The sequence below is a fragment of the Takifugu flavidus genome, chromosome 16 (assembly GCF_003711565.1).
Source record: "Takifugu flavidus isolate HTHZ2018 chromosome 16, ASM371156v2, whole genome shotgun sequence".
NCBI classification, from domain to species: Eukaryota; Metazoa; Chordata; class Actinopteri; order Tetraodontiformes; family Tetraodontidae; genus Takifugu; species Takifugu flavidus.
Window position 1 is genome coordinate 13,720,039 of NC_079535.1, and position 15,901 is coordinate 13,735,939.

The 15,901-nt window shown below is 55.1% G+C and overlaps 2 protein-coding genes across 5 annotated transcripts; one reads left to right on the forward strand and one right to left on the reverse strand.

Moving 5' to 3' along the window:
• Positions 1 to 108: 108 nt before the first annotated feature.
• On the forward strand, positions 109 to 4,070 carry exd2 (exonuclease 3'-5' domain containing 2). Of its 2 annotated transcripts, none has more exons than XM_057058376.1 (9): positions 109 to 232; positions 812 to 1,336; positions 1,429 to 1,685; positions 1,763 to 1,889; positions 1,985 to 2,295; positions 2,367 to 2,473; positions 2,545 to 2,680; positions 2,782 to 3,150; positions 3,215 to 4,070. In XM_057058376.1, the coding sequence occupies exons 2-9, from the start codon at positions 998 to 1,000 to the stop codon at positions 3,429 to 3,431; spliced, it is 1,863 nt and encodes a 620-aa protein (XP_056914356.1). In that variant the 5' UTR covers positions 109 to 232; positions 812 to 997; the 3' UTR covers positions 3,432 to 4,070. The 2 variants fall into 2 exon arrangements, with proteins under 2 accessions (XP_056914356.1, XP_056914357.1); XM_057058377.1 differs by having other exon boundaries at positions 216 to 285.
• A 42-nt stretch (positions 4,071 to 4,112) lies between these two features.
• si:ch211-168d23.3 (BRD4-interacting chromatin-remodeling complex-associated protein) lies at positions 4,113 to 15,582 on the reverse strand. 3 transcript variants are annotated; one of them, XM_057058374.1, is made up of 15 exons: positions 15,423 to 15,582; positions 14,440 to 14,614; positions 14,180 to 14,225; positions 14,039 to 14,081; positions 13,872 to 13,937; positions 12,391 to 13,693; positions 12,155 to 12,309; positions 11,807 to 12,040; positions 8,297 to 8,771; positions 8,112 to 8,221; positions 7,877 to 7,944; positions 7,390 to 7,538; positions 7,221 to 7,315; positions 7,050 to 7,152; positions 4,113 to 6,925 (listed from the first exon to the last, which is right to left on the reverse strand). In XM_057058374.1, exons 3-15 carry the CDS (start codon positions 14,218 to 14,220, stop codon positions 6,324 to 6,326), a joined length of 3,444 nt encoding a protein of 1,147 aa, XP_056914354.1. In that variant the 5' UTR covers positions 14,221 to 14,225; positions 14,440 to 14,614; positions 15,423 to 15,582; the 3' UTR covers positions 4,113 to 6,323. The 3 variants fall into 3 exon arrangements, with proteins under 3 accessions (XP_056914354.1, XP_056914353.1, XP_056914352.1); XM_057058373.1 differs by having other exon boundaries at positions 8,297 to 8,768; positions 12,155 to 13,693; XM_057058372.1 differs by having other exon boundaries at positions 12,155 to 13,693.
• Between the last annotated feature and the right edge of the window lie 319 nt (positions 15,583 to 15,901).

Consider the following 15,901-nt stretch of genomic DNA (forward strand, 5'->3'; position numbering starts at 1 on the left):
CAGCATAGCCTGGAATTTATTGATATTCGTTGTAATTCATCAGTTATTTATTAATATCACACCTTCACCAGGTCTGATAGTGCACGCATGTATATTTATTTTAATTCTCAGAAATGACTGAACGCAGGCCAGGTTGCTGTAGTACCGCCGCGCCGCCAGGTGGCGCCGGTCGGTTAATTCCGCCCCGGTGTGTCCCTTCCTTATAAATAGAGGCTGGAACATCTTGGCTAAGGTGAGTTAAAGCTGTTGTATATTTACACAACTGCGTTGGTTAAAGCCGCAAAGGTAAGTTTCAAGCTGCACACTTGAGCTGAAAAGGAATATTGTGCTGTAAATGTGCTCTAAATGACGCGTAAAGACAACCGACCTGATACAGCGCAAAGGAGATTTAGCAGGTTTAACCATGCTAACGTTGGTTGAACTGATTTCATTGTGAATCTAACTACAAATGTCATGTTGACACCGTCTGTCTCGGCGTTGGACCCGAAAATAATTAGGATTCAACCCTGAGCGTGTTTAACTTTTGGAGTCTTGTGGCCACAACAATGGCCAACGCCGGTTTTGCTAAGTTTTGCTAACTTTAGCTTCAGTGTGGACTGACGCCATGAGTTGATTTTATAGAAGCCCCAGAAAACCTTCAGCTTGCTGCCGACCGCATTTGCGCTTAAATACGCGGTGCTTTAAATTAAAGTGGTATCGCCACCGGAGCGATGATACCGAGCTGGACCCGGACCCGGACCCGGACCCTGTGTGTGGCTAGGATGAGCAAAGACCGCTGCATTCACGTTTGCTGAGCGTGTTGTTCCAACAGGAAGAGCTGTGGGACGGTGCCACGGGAATGTTGGATCCCACTGATGCTGGGAGGGACACGGCGCTCGCCCCCTTCCCCGAGGCGCGTGTCAGGACGGCCGGACGCCACCACTGACGTCCAGCGGGACTTTCGTGTGTTTGCACGGTAACTTTGCACTTGAGCCCATCAGAGGAGCCCGAGGTCAGCATGTCCCAGCGGGGGCCTTTAGCCGCTGTCATCACCACAGTGCTGGGGCTGACGTTTGGGGGGGTGCTGGCATGGCGCTTTTACCAAACCAAAAGGAAGAGGCTCCCTTCCTTCCAGAAGGTGGCCGATCCTGTGGACGCCCTGGGCTCCCCCCCGCCGGAGAAAGACGTGAAAGACTGTGGAACCCAACCGCCCCCTGCTGTGCACATGCCCACGTGTGAGCAGCTGCTGGCTGTGAAACCACTGACGGTGAGCTGTGAGGAGGAGTGGCAGCAGCTGTGGCCCCGGATGCAGAAGGAGCTGTCGCTCTTCCCGGTTCTGGGCTTTGACTGCGAATGGGTAAAGGCCGACGCCGTCTATAACCTGGGCACGCTTTAAGCTAGGAGGCGGGGCAGAATCTAAGCTGAGCTGCTTTCTGTGTGGCGCTGCAGGTGTCGGTGAAAGGCAGAGCGTCCTCGGTGTCCCTGCTGCAGATGGCCACCTACTCCGGTCTGTGTGTCCTGGTGAGGCTGCAGGCCTTCCGCAGCTGCCAGCAGCCCCTCCCCCCCACGTTAGTGGAGCTCCTCCGAGACGCGCGCCTTTTTAAAGTCGGGGTCGGCTGCTACGAGGATGGCAAACGCCTGACGCGCGACTGCGGCCTGGCGCTCTCGTGCACGGTGGATCTGCGCCACCTGGCCTTGAGGCAAAAGTACGGTCTGTTTTCAGCCGCTTGAAGCCGTTTCCTGCTTTGCTGGGGGAGGTTGAGCGTCTTCTGCTGCGTTTCAGGGAGGCTAACGTGAATAACGGCCTGAGTCTGAAGTCGCTGGCGGCAGATCTGTTGAACGTTGGCCTGGACAAATCTGTGGAGCTGCGCTGCAGCGACTGGGAGGCCGACGAGCTCACCCTGGAGCAGGTGCACCTTCATCCTCCCACTGAGGACCAAAGCAAGCGTTGATGACTCTTTAGGAGACGGTGAGCAGCTTAAACCCCCCCGTGTTCTCACCCCAGGTGACTTATGCAGCCAGAGACGCTCAGGTGTCCGTCGCTCTCTTCCTCAACCTCCTCGGCCTCCTCTCCGAAGCCGGACCCGCCTCTTCCAGCGGGAGCTCTTATCCGGAGTTGGCTGCCCGCTGCCAGGGCCTGGTGGACGTGCCCTTCAGGGGCCGAGGAGACGGCGACAGCAGGGGGGCCGAAGGAGAGAGGAAGAGGAGGCTGCGGAGAACGCCCACGCTTGAAAGCCCCGAGTCTGGAGACCAGCAAGTCCCAGACCCTCGGAGGAATTCCAAGAGGAAACCCCTGGGCGTGGGTTATTCCGCCAGGTGAGGCCTTCACCCCCCCACAAATGACTGCATGAGGCACTTGAGTTACTTTGAGCAACTGTCTGAAACAGGAAGTCTCCCCTCTATGACAACTGCTTCCTCCACGCTCCTGACGGCCAACCGCTGTGCACCTGTGACAAGAAGAAAGCCCGATGGTACCTGGACAAAGGAATCGGAGGTACGCCATCGCTCTCTAGATTGGGGGGGGGGGGGGCTGCCAGGTCTGGAGCTCATTCTGTCGTCACCCAGAGCTGCAGAGCGAAGAGCCCTTCGTGGTCAGGCTGCTGTTCGAGCCGTCGGGACGTCCCGACTCCCAGCAGGACTATTACCTGACGGCTAAAGAGAACCTGTGTGTCGTCTGTGGCAAAGCGGATTCCTACATCAGGTGATCCTCCCTCTTTGATCCCTCCCTCTTTGATCCCTCCCTCTTTGATCCCTTCTGAGTCTGGCTGAGTTTTGTTGACAACGTTGATGAACCCCCCCCAGGAAAAACATCGTTCCTCACGAGTACCGACGGCATTTCCCCATTGAGATGAAGGACCACAACTCCCACGACATCCTGCTGCTCTGCACCAGCTGCCACGCCACCTCCAACGTCTACGACGGCTTCCTGAAGCAGCAGCTGGCCGACGAGTTCGCCGCCCCCCAAGGCTGCGAGGAGGGCGTGCGCCTGATGGAGGACCCGGACCGTCGGCGGGTGCGTTCGGCGGCGCGGGCGCTGCTCAGCGCCGCGGAGGCGCTGCCGCAGCGGCGCAGGGAGGAGCTGCAGCTCTTGATCAGGAACTTCCTGGACATGAAGGAAGAGGAGGAGCTGACGGACGCGGCGCTGCAGCAGGCGGCCGCCCTGGAAACGCAGTGAGTCTGAACCCCGGCGGTCTCCGCCCACCTCGCCACGCTCTCACTCCTCTCTCCTCTCAAGGATCCTGAACGAGGCCTACGTGCCCCACGGGCTGAAGGTGGTGCGGGCGCACGCCCAGCGCGGCCTCCCGGGCCTGATGGAGCTGGAGCGGCGCTGGAGGCAGCACTTCCTGGCCTCCATGCAGCCGCGCCACCTGCCCCCCCTCTGGGCCGTCGACCACAACCACAGCAAGTTCCTCCGCAAGTACGGAGCGGAGCTGCCCGTCCAGCCCAGCTGAGTCCTGGAGCGGAGCGGAGCGGCTTCTCCCCGGCCGGAGCCTCCTCGGTCCAGAGGAGGTGGGCTGGTTCCAGTTGGACTGAACCGGAGCTCCAAGTCTCACGTGGCCACTTTTCCTTTTAACGAACGAGAAGATGTAGAATAATTTATGACGCGTTGAAGCGGAAGCACAGATTTTTAGTGAAGCTGCTCTTAACCCCCCAGTAATGACGGTCAGCAGCTTTTACCAGCACCAGTCTGGACCGGAACCACTTGGCCTTTTTACCCGGCGCTCCTTCCCGCCCAGGCGTCCCGCCTGGGACCCGGTTGTGTCCCCATCACTTTGTTCTCCTGGAGTCCGCGTCCCCCCGCCGACGTGTTCGGACGCGTCCTCGGCTCATGTTTTAATGGCGCCTCCCGACGGCCGACGCCCGGCGGCGCCGCGGCTCCTCTTCTGCCGTTTCAGTCCGACGTCGTTTTCCAGAATCCATTTGGCTCAGAGAGGGAAAAGAGCGCCGACACTAAAGGAGGCGCCGTTGGTCAGCCCCCCCGCAGGGCCGAGTGGTCCCTTTGATCAGAAGTAAACACTATAAATCTGTCGTTCTTTGATCCTTTCTTTGATCTTTGTGATTAATTGAAATAAATAAAGATGTATTTGTCATTTTTCTTTGGGGATCTTCTTCACACACGACAACATTCACCCTTTTTATTTCTTACAAAATCCCAGTTTAATAAATAGTCTGTAAAAATGTACAAAAGCGGTTTCGTCCGCGGCGGAATCGCTCGTGACCTTCGGCTCAAAGCAGAATTTTCTTTACAATCGCGTTTTGCTGAATTAATTAAGGCCTCTTGATTTTGGCGTCAGTCAAAAGTTCTTGTGTGTGTGAAGCGAAATGAGAGTGACGAGTTCTCCTGCTTTGATTGGACTAAAGGGCTGGACGTGCACGCGCCGGACGTGCACGCGCTCGTGACTGGCAGGACGCCGCCTCTTTGCAGGAGTCTTCCTCCTTCGCACGTCGCTACTGCATCACGGCGAGACTTCCGCAGGTGGAAACGCCCCCGAAGGCTCGAGTCAGCCGCAGGTCCGGCCCCTCGGAGCGCCGGGCCCTCGGAACGCCGGGCCCTCGGAGCGCCGGCCCCTCGGAGCGCCGGCCCCTCGGATCGCCGGGCCCTCGGAGCGCCGGGCCCTCGGAGCGCCGGCCCCTCGGATTGGGACGCGTCGGCTGCAGCGTCGCTTCATCTGCTGCTTCCACCTGAAGAACAAACTACTGCATAAGAAACTGCGGCTCTTCAGTCCCGTCAGGTCCTGAACACCCAGGAAAAGAGCGGAATCCCTGCAGAGGAGCGTCGGATCGCTGGGAACGGTCAGAACGCCAGAGGCTGCAGCGCTCCGAGGGTGCCGTCATGAGCAGACTGGATGGTGGTTAAGGCACGCTCCCCCCCTCCCCCCCCTCACAGCTAGATTTGATCTACACTTCCAATAGACGGTTGACCTTTGACCTCACATTTGATGCGATTGGCCCGGGAATTCACATTTCAAACCATGAGATTGTCACATTAACGTAAGATGTAGCAGAAACCATGTTGCCGTGGCAACGCGAAGGGAAGTCTCAGTGGAAACAGGAAACGGACGATTTCTCTCGTTTTTGGTCTGCGATGACTCAAAGAGGCTCCATTTAAAATGGGGCATCCCACGATGACCTCAGGGTTGAGCCCCCCATCAACCCCCCCAGCATCACCCCTGCCGCTAACGATGTCGGCTCGTTATTGCTGACGCGGAAACACGTCCAGAAAACCATCTCAGTCGGTCCGTAAATAAATAAAAGAAGGAATAAAAGGACTCTGCTGCCCCAACCCCGCCCCTCAGCCCCGCCTTCCCCACATCAACCCCGCCCCCACCCTGCCCTCCCCCGTTCAGCCCCGCCCTCCTCACCTCAACCCCGCCCCCACCCCGCCCTCCCCACCTCAGCCCCGCCCCCGTCTGTGGCGTGACCTTTGCTGGTGTTTTAAGAATGTGGCGAAATCGAAATTCTTTGGAAAAATGAGTCAATACGGTGAAATAATGGAGCCCACAGGGGGGGTTAAACACCGTCCCACTGCAGGACACACACACACACACACACTCTGTCTCTCACACACACTCACACACACACCTTTCCTCATTTGCAATCACAAATTGGCACAGGTGCATCACACATGGAATTGTGACACGATGCCAAAAGAACTTCACATTTTCATGAAAAGCTCTCGGATCATCTGGACGCCGTCTCTGCTGACCAGGACGGAGTAACGGGGGATGGCTCCTGTTCCTCCCAGCGTGGACCGTCTGTGGCTCCTTGGGGAGTCTGTGGCTCCTCGAGGCGTCTGTGGCTCCTCGAGGCGTCTGTGGCTCCTCGGGGCGTCTGTGGCTCCTCAGGGCGTCTGCGGCTCCTCGAGGCGTCTGTGGCTCCTCGAGGCGTCTGTGGCTCCTCGAGGCGTCTGTGGCTCCTCGGGGCGTCTGTGGCTCCTCAGGGCGTCTGCGGCTCCTCGAGGCGTCTGTGGCTCCTCAGGGCGTCTGCGGCTCCTCGGGGCGTCTGTGGCTCCTCGGGGGCGTCTGTGGCTCCTCAGGGCGTCTGCGGCTCCTCGGGGCGTCTGTGGCTCCTCAGGGCGTCTGTGGCTCCTCGGGGGCGTCTGTGGCTCCTCGGGGGCGTCTGCGGCTCCTCGGGGCGTCTGTGGCTCCTCGGGGCGTCTGTGGCTCCTCGGGGCGTCTGTGGCTCTCGGGGGCGTCTGTGGCTCCTCGGGGGCGTCTGTGGCTCCTCGAGGCGTCTGTGGCTCCTCGGGGGCGTCTGCGTCTCGTCTCATTTTAAACAATCGGGGTTTTTTCATCTTTGAACCCCAGAAACAAACTTTGACGCGAGTCGTCTCTGGGGACACGTTAGCGCACAGGGGACCCTCCAGGCGGCGCCCTGGCGGGGGCGGCGGGGGCCCCCTGCAGGCGCTGCAGCTCCAGGATGCTGTCGATGGCGGTCTGGAGGTGCTCGCTCAGCACGCTGTCCTCTCGAGGGTTGAACCGCTGCTCCAGCCGCGGTGACGCGTCCAACCTGTAGCGTTTCAGTTTTGGGGGGGTGACGTCTCCGGGAGGGGGCTCCACACGACCAGCCTGCGGACGTGGCTCTGGAACTCTGGGGGTGTGCAGAACTCTCCCAGGCAGAGGTCCGGCGGCATCCTCGGAGGCTCCGTCTGGCGCCTCCACGGCTCCGCCCCCATTGGTCAGCGGCACGCCGTGGTCGCGGCTGCGTCCAAGCTCGCAGGCAGAGTTGTGAACAACCTTACGGGAGCCGGACTCCTGCTTGATGGTGAGCCTGAGAGCCCCCCGGGAGCTGGAGCGGTACGTCTTCAGTCCTGGGGGGCGGTCAGACAGCCTGGACCACGATGGGGGAGAGGAGGGGCTGCTAGAGGAGGATGGGTGGGAGGGGCCAAAGGAATGGTCACCATGGGGGGACGATGCTGGGGCAGCCATGGATGACATCACTGACTCTAGAAAGGAGGACATAATGGTCACATGACATCTACGCACCCAGACCTGAACTCTGCCCCCCCCCAAAAGCCTGCACCAGCCCCAGACCCCCAACACTAACCCCCCACGGTGTGATGCACTGACCTGGGTCTCTACGAACCCGCCGCCTGTCCTCCACCAAAGCGCATCGCTCGGCCTGGAGGAAGAGCCGCTCCAGCATCACCATCTCTGCCGACGGACTCTCCTGCTGTGGACCACAGGTAACCACGGTCGTGTGAGAAGAACGCACCTGTACAGACGGGGGCGGGGCCTTACCTGGGCTTCTCTGACTAGGAGCTGCCTGTACTTGTTGACCATGTCCTTGGTGCGTTTGAGCAGGAAACTGGACACGATGTCAAACTCCTGGTCCACTGTGAGAGGAGACGCAGTCATGAGGGGGGGGGGGCATTTACAGTTACAGCCTTTACCAACAAGAGCTTCTGACCTGAGGTAAAGTGCTCCTGAGTGGGCAGGTGTCCAGCGCAGGAATGATACGGCAACAGGTGACTCACAGCATCCTTCAGCGTAGCGAAGGCCGGCCTGATGGGCGGGCTCTGGACCGCTGCTTGGTCCGAGCTAATCCGCTGCTGGAACCTGGAGACCGGTTCCGAACAGTCAATCTACTGCTAGCACGCAGCCGCTAACACACTGTTGTTAGCAAACTGTTGCTACTTTGGCTACATTGACACCACAAAATATGCTAACAGGGCTAACAGGGCTAACAGTGGAAAATTGTAACTTCAGTGGCAGTAAATTGGATGGAGTGACTGCAAGAAGATAAGTGAACTCCACCCAAAATACCCATGTTATGAAAATAGGAAAAAGAGTTCAAGGGGATCAAAGCAGTAAAATGGATCAATTATTCATCTGTCCGCGGTGCTGCTGGAGCCACTGGCAGGAATAACCCCCCCATGGTCGGAGGGTCGTCTTACCTGTGCCGGCGCTTCGCTGCCGTGAGCCGCTCTTCTCTCCGTGGAGCCGCCAGACGGCGGCCAGACGACTTTAGGATTAGATGAAAGGATGAAGACGATCAAAACATCAATGAGGTGTTTGTGGCATTCAAGCTTTAAACGACGGAGGAATTCACATTTACATCCAACACAATCGGTGGTTTCAGTCCAGTTAGCACTAAACGGATCAGCTGGTTCCTCAGTGGGATCATCTCACCTCTAACGGGGCCGGGGGCGGCTGGCCCTGGACGTCCTGGCCTGCTGGACCGGCTGGACCGGCACCGGGAGCGAGCGCTGTACTCTTGGTCTCCAAGGCAGCTGGTGGCTCTGGTGGGACGACAGAGGTGAAGGTGAGCGAAGGCGGCGCCGAGCCGAACGACTGTGGCGACCGCTGGGACTCACTGTGGTGTTTGTGCTGTTGGACAGCCGAGTCGGCAGCCGGCTGAGGCGCCGGGACCTGGACCTGGACCTGGACCTGGACCTGGACCTGGGACACAGGTGGCTGAATCTGCTGCTTTGGGGCAAATAAGGCCTTTGTGATCTGATGGGACCCCTGGTACTGGAGTGGAGGACGATGGGGAACAGAACCCTCAGGTCCGGCCGGCCCGATTGGAGCTGAGGTGGGGGGGGAGAAATTCGCTGCTGTCTCTGCATCTTGAAGGGGAGGGGTGGAGCTTATTATGGGCGTGTCTTCAGGGTCCGAGAGAGGGGGCGACACCTCAACACACTGGTCAGGCATCAGAGCGCCGTCCACAGGGTCCCGTGTCTCGGGTCGGGTCTCCCTGTCCCTGGGGACCGGGGAGGCCAGCGTCTCCCCTGGGGCCGCCGGCAGCACTCCGACCACCAGCTCGGACGGGACGGGGGACAGACGTGTCTGCTGTGGGGGAGACATGTGTAAAATGTCCAGCAGACCTGCACCACCCAGGAACCTGGATCATCTGAGCTGCCTGAGCTGGACCTTGTTCTACCTAAAAATAGAACTACAGTAGCTCCAGCGGTCACGTCTGGTTCCTACAGGATCAAAGCTCCTGGGCCTTGATCTTTGGGAGGTCAAAGACCCCCAGAACATCACGCAAATTCAATCAACTCTCCCTGAATCCATTCAGACAGACAGGAAGACAGACAGGCAGGGAGACAGACAGGCAGACAGGGAGACAGACAGGCAGGGAGACAGACAGGGAGACAGACAGGCAGGGAGACAGACAGGCAGGGAGACAGGCAGACAGGGAGACAGACAGACAGGGAGACAGACAGGCAGGGAGACAGACAGACAGGGAGACAGACAGGCAGGGAGACAGACAGGGAGACAGGCAGACAGGGAGACAGAGGCTCTCACATAACCTTGGTGGAGATAATTACTACTGTGCAGTAATAACTACTGTGCAGTAATAACTACTGTGCGGTAATAACTACTGTGCAGTAATAACTACTGTATAGTAATAACTACTGTGCTATAATAACTACTGTGCAGTAATAACTACTGTGCAGTAATAACTACTGTGCGGTAATAACTACAGTATAGTAATAACTACTGTGCAGTAATAACTACTGTGCAGTAATAACTACTGTGCTATAATAACTACTGTGCAGTAATAACTACTGTATAGTAATAACTACTGTGCAGTAATAACTACTGTGCGGTAATAACTACAGTATAGTAATAACTACTGTGCAGTAATAACTACTGTGCAGTAATAACTACTCTGTGGTAATAACTACTGTGCAGTAATAACTACTGTATAGTAATAACTACTGTGCGGTAATAACTACTGTGCAGTAATAACTACTGTGCGGTAATAACTACTGTATAGTAATAACTACTGTATAGTAATAACTACTGTGCGGTAATAACTACAGTATAGTAATAACTACTGTATAGTAGTAACTACTGTGTGGTAATAACTACTGTGCGGTAATAATCACCATGCAGTAATAACCACTGTGCAATAATAACTACTGTGCTGTAATAACTACTGTGCAGTAATAACTACTACGCGGTAATAACTACTGTGCTGTAATAACTACTACGCGGTAATAACTACTGTGCTGTAATAACTACTGTGCAGTAATAACTACTGTGCGGTAATAACCACTATGCAGTAATAACCACTGTGCAGTAATAACTACTGTGCTGTAATAACTACTGTGCGGTAATAACTACTACACGGTAATAACTACTGTGCAGTAATAACTACTGTACTGTAATAACTACTATGCAGTAACAACTACTCTGCGGTAATAACTACTGTTCAGTAATAACTACTATGCAGTAATAACTACTACACGGTAATAACTACTGTACAGTAATAACTACTGTGCGGTAACAACTACTGTACAGTTATAACTACTGTACAGTTATAACTACTCTGCGGTAATAACTACTGTACAGTAATAACTACTGTGCTGTAATAACTACTGTGCAGTAATAACTACTCTGTGGTAATAACTACTCTGTGGTAATAACTACTGTACCGTAATAACTACTGTACCGTAATAACTACTGTGCAGTAATAACTACTGTGCAGTAATAACTACTCTGTGGTAATAACTACTGTACAGTAATAACTACTATACAGTTATAACTACTGTGCGGTAATAACTATTGTACAGTTATAACTACTGTATAGTAATGACTACTCTGCGGTAATAACTACTTACAGTAATAACTACTGTGCTGTAATAACTACTGTGCAGTAATAACTACTCTGCGGTAATAACTACTGTGCAGTAATAACTACTCTGTGGTAATAACTACTCTGCGGTAATAACTACTGTACAGTTATAACTACTGTGCAGTAATAACTACTCTGTGGTAATAACTACTCTGCGGTAATAACTACTGTACAGTAATAACTACTGTGCAGTAATAACTACTGTGCAGTAATAACTACTCTGTGGTAATAACTACTCTGCGGTAATAACTACTGTACAGTAATAACTACTGTGCAGTAATAACTACTGTGCAGTAATAACTACCGATTATTATCCAAGAAGCTTTTCATCCTCGGCCCATCGAAGCTTTGATATCTGCTCGTTCTGCCGTGAGGCCCCAAAGTGGCTCCATGAGAAGGAGCCGGATTCTTCTTGGGAGCGTCAGGAGCTCCTAAAGCTTCATCAGGCTGGTGACACCATGATGCTGATACTGGGGGTCTGACACCTTTATGGGAGGAACCCTGACACCATGATGCTGATACTGGGGGTCTGACACCTTTATGGGAGGAACCCTGACACCATGATGCTGATACTGGGGGTCTGACACCTTTATGGGAGGAACCCTGACACCATGATGCTGATACTGGGGGTCTGACACCTTTATGGGAGGAACCCTGACACCATGATGCTGATACTGGGGGTCTGACACCTTTATGGGAGGAACCCTGACACCATGATGCTGATACTGGGGGTCTGACACCTTTATGGGAGGAACCCTGACACCATGATGCTGATACTGGGGGTCTGACACCTTTATGGGAGGAACCCTGACACCATGATGCTGATACTGGGGGTCTGACACCTTTATGGGAGGAACCCTGACACCATGATGCTGGTACTGGGGGTCTGACACTTTTATGGGAGGAACCCTGACACCATGATGCTGATACTGGGGGTCTGACACCTTTATGGAGGAACCCTGACACCATGATGCTGATACTGGGGGTCTGACACCTTTATGGGAGGAACCCTGACACCATGATGCTGATACTGGGGGTCTGACACCTTTATGGGAGGAACCCTGACACCATGATGCTGATACTGGGGGTCTGACACCTTTATGGGAGGAACCCTGACACCATGATGCTGATACTGGGGGTCTGACACCTTTATGGGAGGAACCCTGACACCATGATGCTGGTACTGGGGGTCTGACACCTTTATGGGAGGAACCCTGCAGGAACGCTTCAAAGCTCTGACCTGTTGCAGATGCTGCAAGAAGGCCTCGTTCTGGCTGATGGAGTGGGTCGCCTCCTCCACTACCTTGGCCGTCTTTGCTGGGGGCATCAAAGGTTTGGGGACCTCCGCGGGGCGATCACGGCCCAGGGGAGCTTCAGGAGGAGACTGAAGGACGGAGACTGAAGGTGGAGACGAGGGCTGGTGTCCTGCTGAGCTGGGCTGCACAGACACTTGCTGGAGAACATGTCCATAGGTCTGCAGTGAGGAAAAATATATTACAGGCTTCAAAACCGGTTTGGGTTTTCATGAAACAAAACATGTTGCAATAAAAAGTTCCCAAGATGCAACTCACATCAACAAGTAGCTCACCTGGGCTAAGTTGTTGAAGGCCTCGTCAGAGCTGGTCTTCTCCCCTTGGATGGATCTCTCTGGCAGAAAGACCACAGATGCCTGCTGGAGGTTCAGCTGTCCTTCTGTCACTGCAGCCTGAGGAGCTTGGGCAGTGAAGGGAAGCCCCTGAACCACTGAGGGGCCATTAATGATGGAGATGGAAGTGAGATCTGGGGGAAGCACCCCTGAACTGTTGATCAGAGTGATGTGGTTACCAAGGGCAGGAGTGTGGACCAGGGTGGCTCGTTGTCCCTGCCCTCCTGCACTGTAGGTTCCGGCCAATTGTGCTGGCATCTGAAAGACAGTAGGGGGCGCTGACTGTAGCTGCAGAGGTCCTGAAAGCACAGTGGCCTGGCGGAGGGCTAGCTGCCCCGTGGGGGTTGCAAAGACAGGGCTGAAGTTCAGCTGCCTTTGGGGCACAGTTAAGATCTGAGATCCATCTAAAAGCTGCCTTGTGGTGGGATTCAGGCTCTGCAGTGGTTCCTGGTGGTTGGTGGTCAGCAACGGTCGAGCTGCACTGACTGGCTGGGAGATCGTGACTGGAGACTGGCCTGGAAGAAGGAATTGGTTTTGACCTTGGAAGAGTCCCTGAGGCTGGAGCACAAAGGAGCCTCCCTGGTTGACCAACTGCAGGCTGACTGGTTTGGGTAGCTGTTGGCTGAGGTGTGGTGGTGGAGCTGCAGGCTTCTGACCAGGAGTCTGGGAGAGTAAAATATTTGGTGAGGCAGTTCCTGGGACAAATGTAAGACCTGCTGTGGATTTTTGTCCAGAAGGCTTGGGGCTAATCTGAACCAGCCTTGGCTGGATACTAATGGGTAGCTTGGGCTGGATGGGAAGAGGGGCACGCTGAAAGATGATGCCTGGTGCTGTCGTTGTTGTTCTCAGGCTGGGGTTGTTGAGAGGACCTGTGGTTATGCTGGGAACAGCCTTGTGGATGATCATACTAGATCCTTGGGCAGGACTCAGAGAGAAGGAGGCGTCTGGAGAAGCAGCAGGGAACACGTTTCCCGGCAGAAGTCCCATCAGCTGAGGAGGGGCAGCAGGTTTTAAAGATGGGCAGCCTGGCCCGACAGCAAGGAGGGAAGGCTGAGGGGGTTCCACTGCTGCCTGGGTGTCCCTGGGCAACACCGGGGCGATGGGTAAAGTCACAGACTTGGGTAGGAATGGTGAATCAGAAGGAGGGAGGATAGGAGCAGGTGAGTACAAGGACAGACTGTCTCCCGGTTGGGCCAGACCTGCCTCCAGAGCCATGGTCTGCTCTGTGATTTCAGCCTCCTGCAGGCTCTGTTGGAGGATATCACACTGCACCTCTGGTACCTCTGCCTCATCCGCTTCCTCCACTTCTCCCTTCCTCCCCTCATATTCCGCCTCCATGGGTGTCCCATCCTGCCCCAGCTGCGTGTCTTCACCACCCTCTGGTGATGACAGAAGAGCCTCCTCGAGGAAGGACAGATCCACGCACCCAGGCGGAGGTGTTCCTGGGGAATCCCCACCATCTCCCAGCAGAGAGACGGGGCTCTTTAGTCAGAACCAGTGGGGGGCCGACAGAAAGCCACAGACAAGAGAGAAGAAAGACTTGTACGATTAGTAGAAGTTAACGGGAAGCACTTCCTGTTACAAGAAGAGAGAAGAAAAGCCTCTCGTGGGACAAATGTGGGTTGTTGTGAGGCTGCTGGCTGTGGTGCCAGACACTCACCGGGGCATCTGCAAAGAGGGAGGGCTCCCCAGAGGAGGAGTTAATGAGGAGGTCTTCAGTCTGCAGCTGGTGGAATTAAATCAGACACGATTGGGTTCAGATTGGGCTGACAGCCTCTTTTGAAAGACAGGTAGTTACAGCTCAGGTTTTCCCTGAACTTGTTTTACCTCATTTGTTCCATGCAGGAAGTCGTTCAGGGCTTGTGGATCACTGTGGAAAACAAAGAGACAAAGACATCCAATCATGGTAAAGCAGCTTTAAAACAATATGCTCAGATCCAGTCGTGTGGTTGGGATGATCAGGCTCACCACAAAACATCAAGTAGGCAAGTCCCATCTTCATCCTCCATGTCAGCTATGAGGAAGAGGAGGAGCATCATGAAGAACACAAAGACTGGGCTGAATGGTCAATCAAAAAACCAAAATATGCATTGAAATCCCTGAATGCTCCTCATGGCCTCCACTGCTTTTGTGTCACCATGTCTGACCTGTCTTGACCCAATAAATTCACATTCCAGCATCTGTGTGCGGCCCTGCTCCCATCCAGGCGGCGCGTCATCACAACCTACTTCATATGTGAGGAGCCCCATACAGAGCAGTTGAGCCGAGTTCTGGTGGTGGCCTCATGGGAAGTCACAGTCGGGCTTCAGCATCTGTAGACGGCGGGATGCCAAGAGGCCGAGGCGGCGGCGCGTAGACGGGTCATCTCGCCGCTGGGGCATGGCTGCGTCCTGGGGAGGGCAGCTGGACACGAGCGGAGGCAGAGTTAGGAACACAACGCCACAGGCTGCCAGGTCGCACGAGGTCGCCGCCATGACTCCTCACTAACGCGGAGATGGGATTGATCAGCTGCTCCACAGCTGTGGCCCACATCTGGAGCAGATCCAGACCAAGAACAGCAGCATCATATTTCTGGATCCTGTGGACCTGAGGCTGCCTGGGGGAGATGGAAGCCATTGTTGTGGCCATGGCAGTTACGCCTCGGCCCCTCAGCTGTAAACAGGAACCCCCCCATGTCACATCAAAACAGCTGTGAAGGCGCTTCAGTGGCTGTGAGCCAATTATAACGAAATATTCACTGTCTTGTGTTCAAATTCCAAGAAGCTCCGCTTATTATAAAAACATGACCCCCCCCCCCCCCCCCCCCCACCACAACAAACAAACACACACACACAGATACCGCTGACACGTATTTGTTTACAACAGAGAACCGCATTAACACCCTGGAGGTACCGCATCCCGAACCCCCCCATCCAGCGCTGCAATAACAGGGCCAGGCTGCGTTTCTGGGTTACAGAAGGTGAACGTGTGCGGAGGAGCCAGCAGCGTCCCGACACCTTCAGGACGCGCTGCTGGTTCAGATTGGGGATCATTCCGCTCCTTTTCTGCAGGTTGGGACGCGGCAGCTGCCGCCGGCTGTAAATCATATCGCGGTAACAAAAGATGCTCTGTGTTAAAGATCCACGCAGCCGCCTCGAGCAGCTCCCGCGTCGCTGCCATTAGAGTAATTCCACCATTCTGCAGAAACGCGCATGAGGAGGGAAAAACTCACCGCTTCTTTGTGGTTTATTGTCCTGTCAAGCGGGCCTCTGCGCCATCGATTCTCACTCAGTGGTCCTTTCAGATGCTAAAAGGAGGAGAGGGGGTGGTTGATGGGGTAGGGTGGGGTGGAGGGGGTAGGAGGAGGGGGCGGGTGGCTGGGTGTGAAAAAACAGACTGGGAGAGCCGATCACAACACAAAGGTGGAGGAAAAATACAACGGTGAGAGGAGGAGGCGGCGGAGGCGGAGGCGGGGTAGGGGCGGCTGCAGAGAGGAGGCTGAGCGGGCTCTGCGCTCCGCCAGGCGGCACACACGCGCCCCACTGCCGGCCCCTGCCCACCAACCTACAGATGTTTCCATTAAAATCTATTGATCTTGAAATCCTCTCGTGTCCGTGGAAGTATAAACGTTCCCGGGGAGGGATGTTGGAAATCGATATTTCCCGACGTGTCTCATTTGCCGCTGGAAAGAAAATGTGCAAAGGAAATCTG

Bases quoted from the DNA above. Each gene is read 5' to 3' on its own strand.
- exd2 (XM_057058376.1), top strand. From the start codon at position 998: ATGTCCCAGCGGGGGCCTTTAGCCGCTGTCATCACCACAGTGCTGGGG. The intron at 2,296-2,366 runs GTGAGGCCTTCA...TGTCTGAAACAG, and splicing joins GGCGTGGGTTATTCCGCCAG to GAAGTCTCCCCTCTATGACA. The intron at 2,681-2,781 runs GTGATCCTCCCT...AACCCCCCCCAG, and splicing joins AAAGCGGATTCCTACATCAG to GAAAAACATCGTTCCTCACG.
- si:ch211-168d23.3 (XM_057058372.1), bottom strand. From the start codon at position 14,220: ATGGAGGATGAAGATGGGACTTGCCTACTTGATGTTTTGTG. The intron at 13,938-14,038 runs GTAAAACAAGTT...TAATTCCACCAG, and splicing joins TCCTGCATGGAACAAATGAG to CTGCAGACTGAAGACCTCCT. The intron at 7,316-7,389 runs GTCAGAAGCTCT...CTCCTCTCACAG, and splicing joins TCAGGAGCACTTTACCTCAG to TGGACCAGGAGTTTGACATC.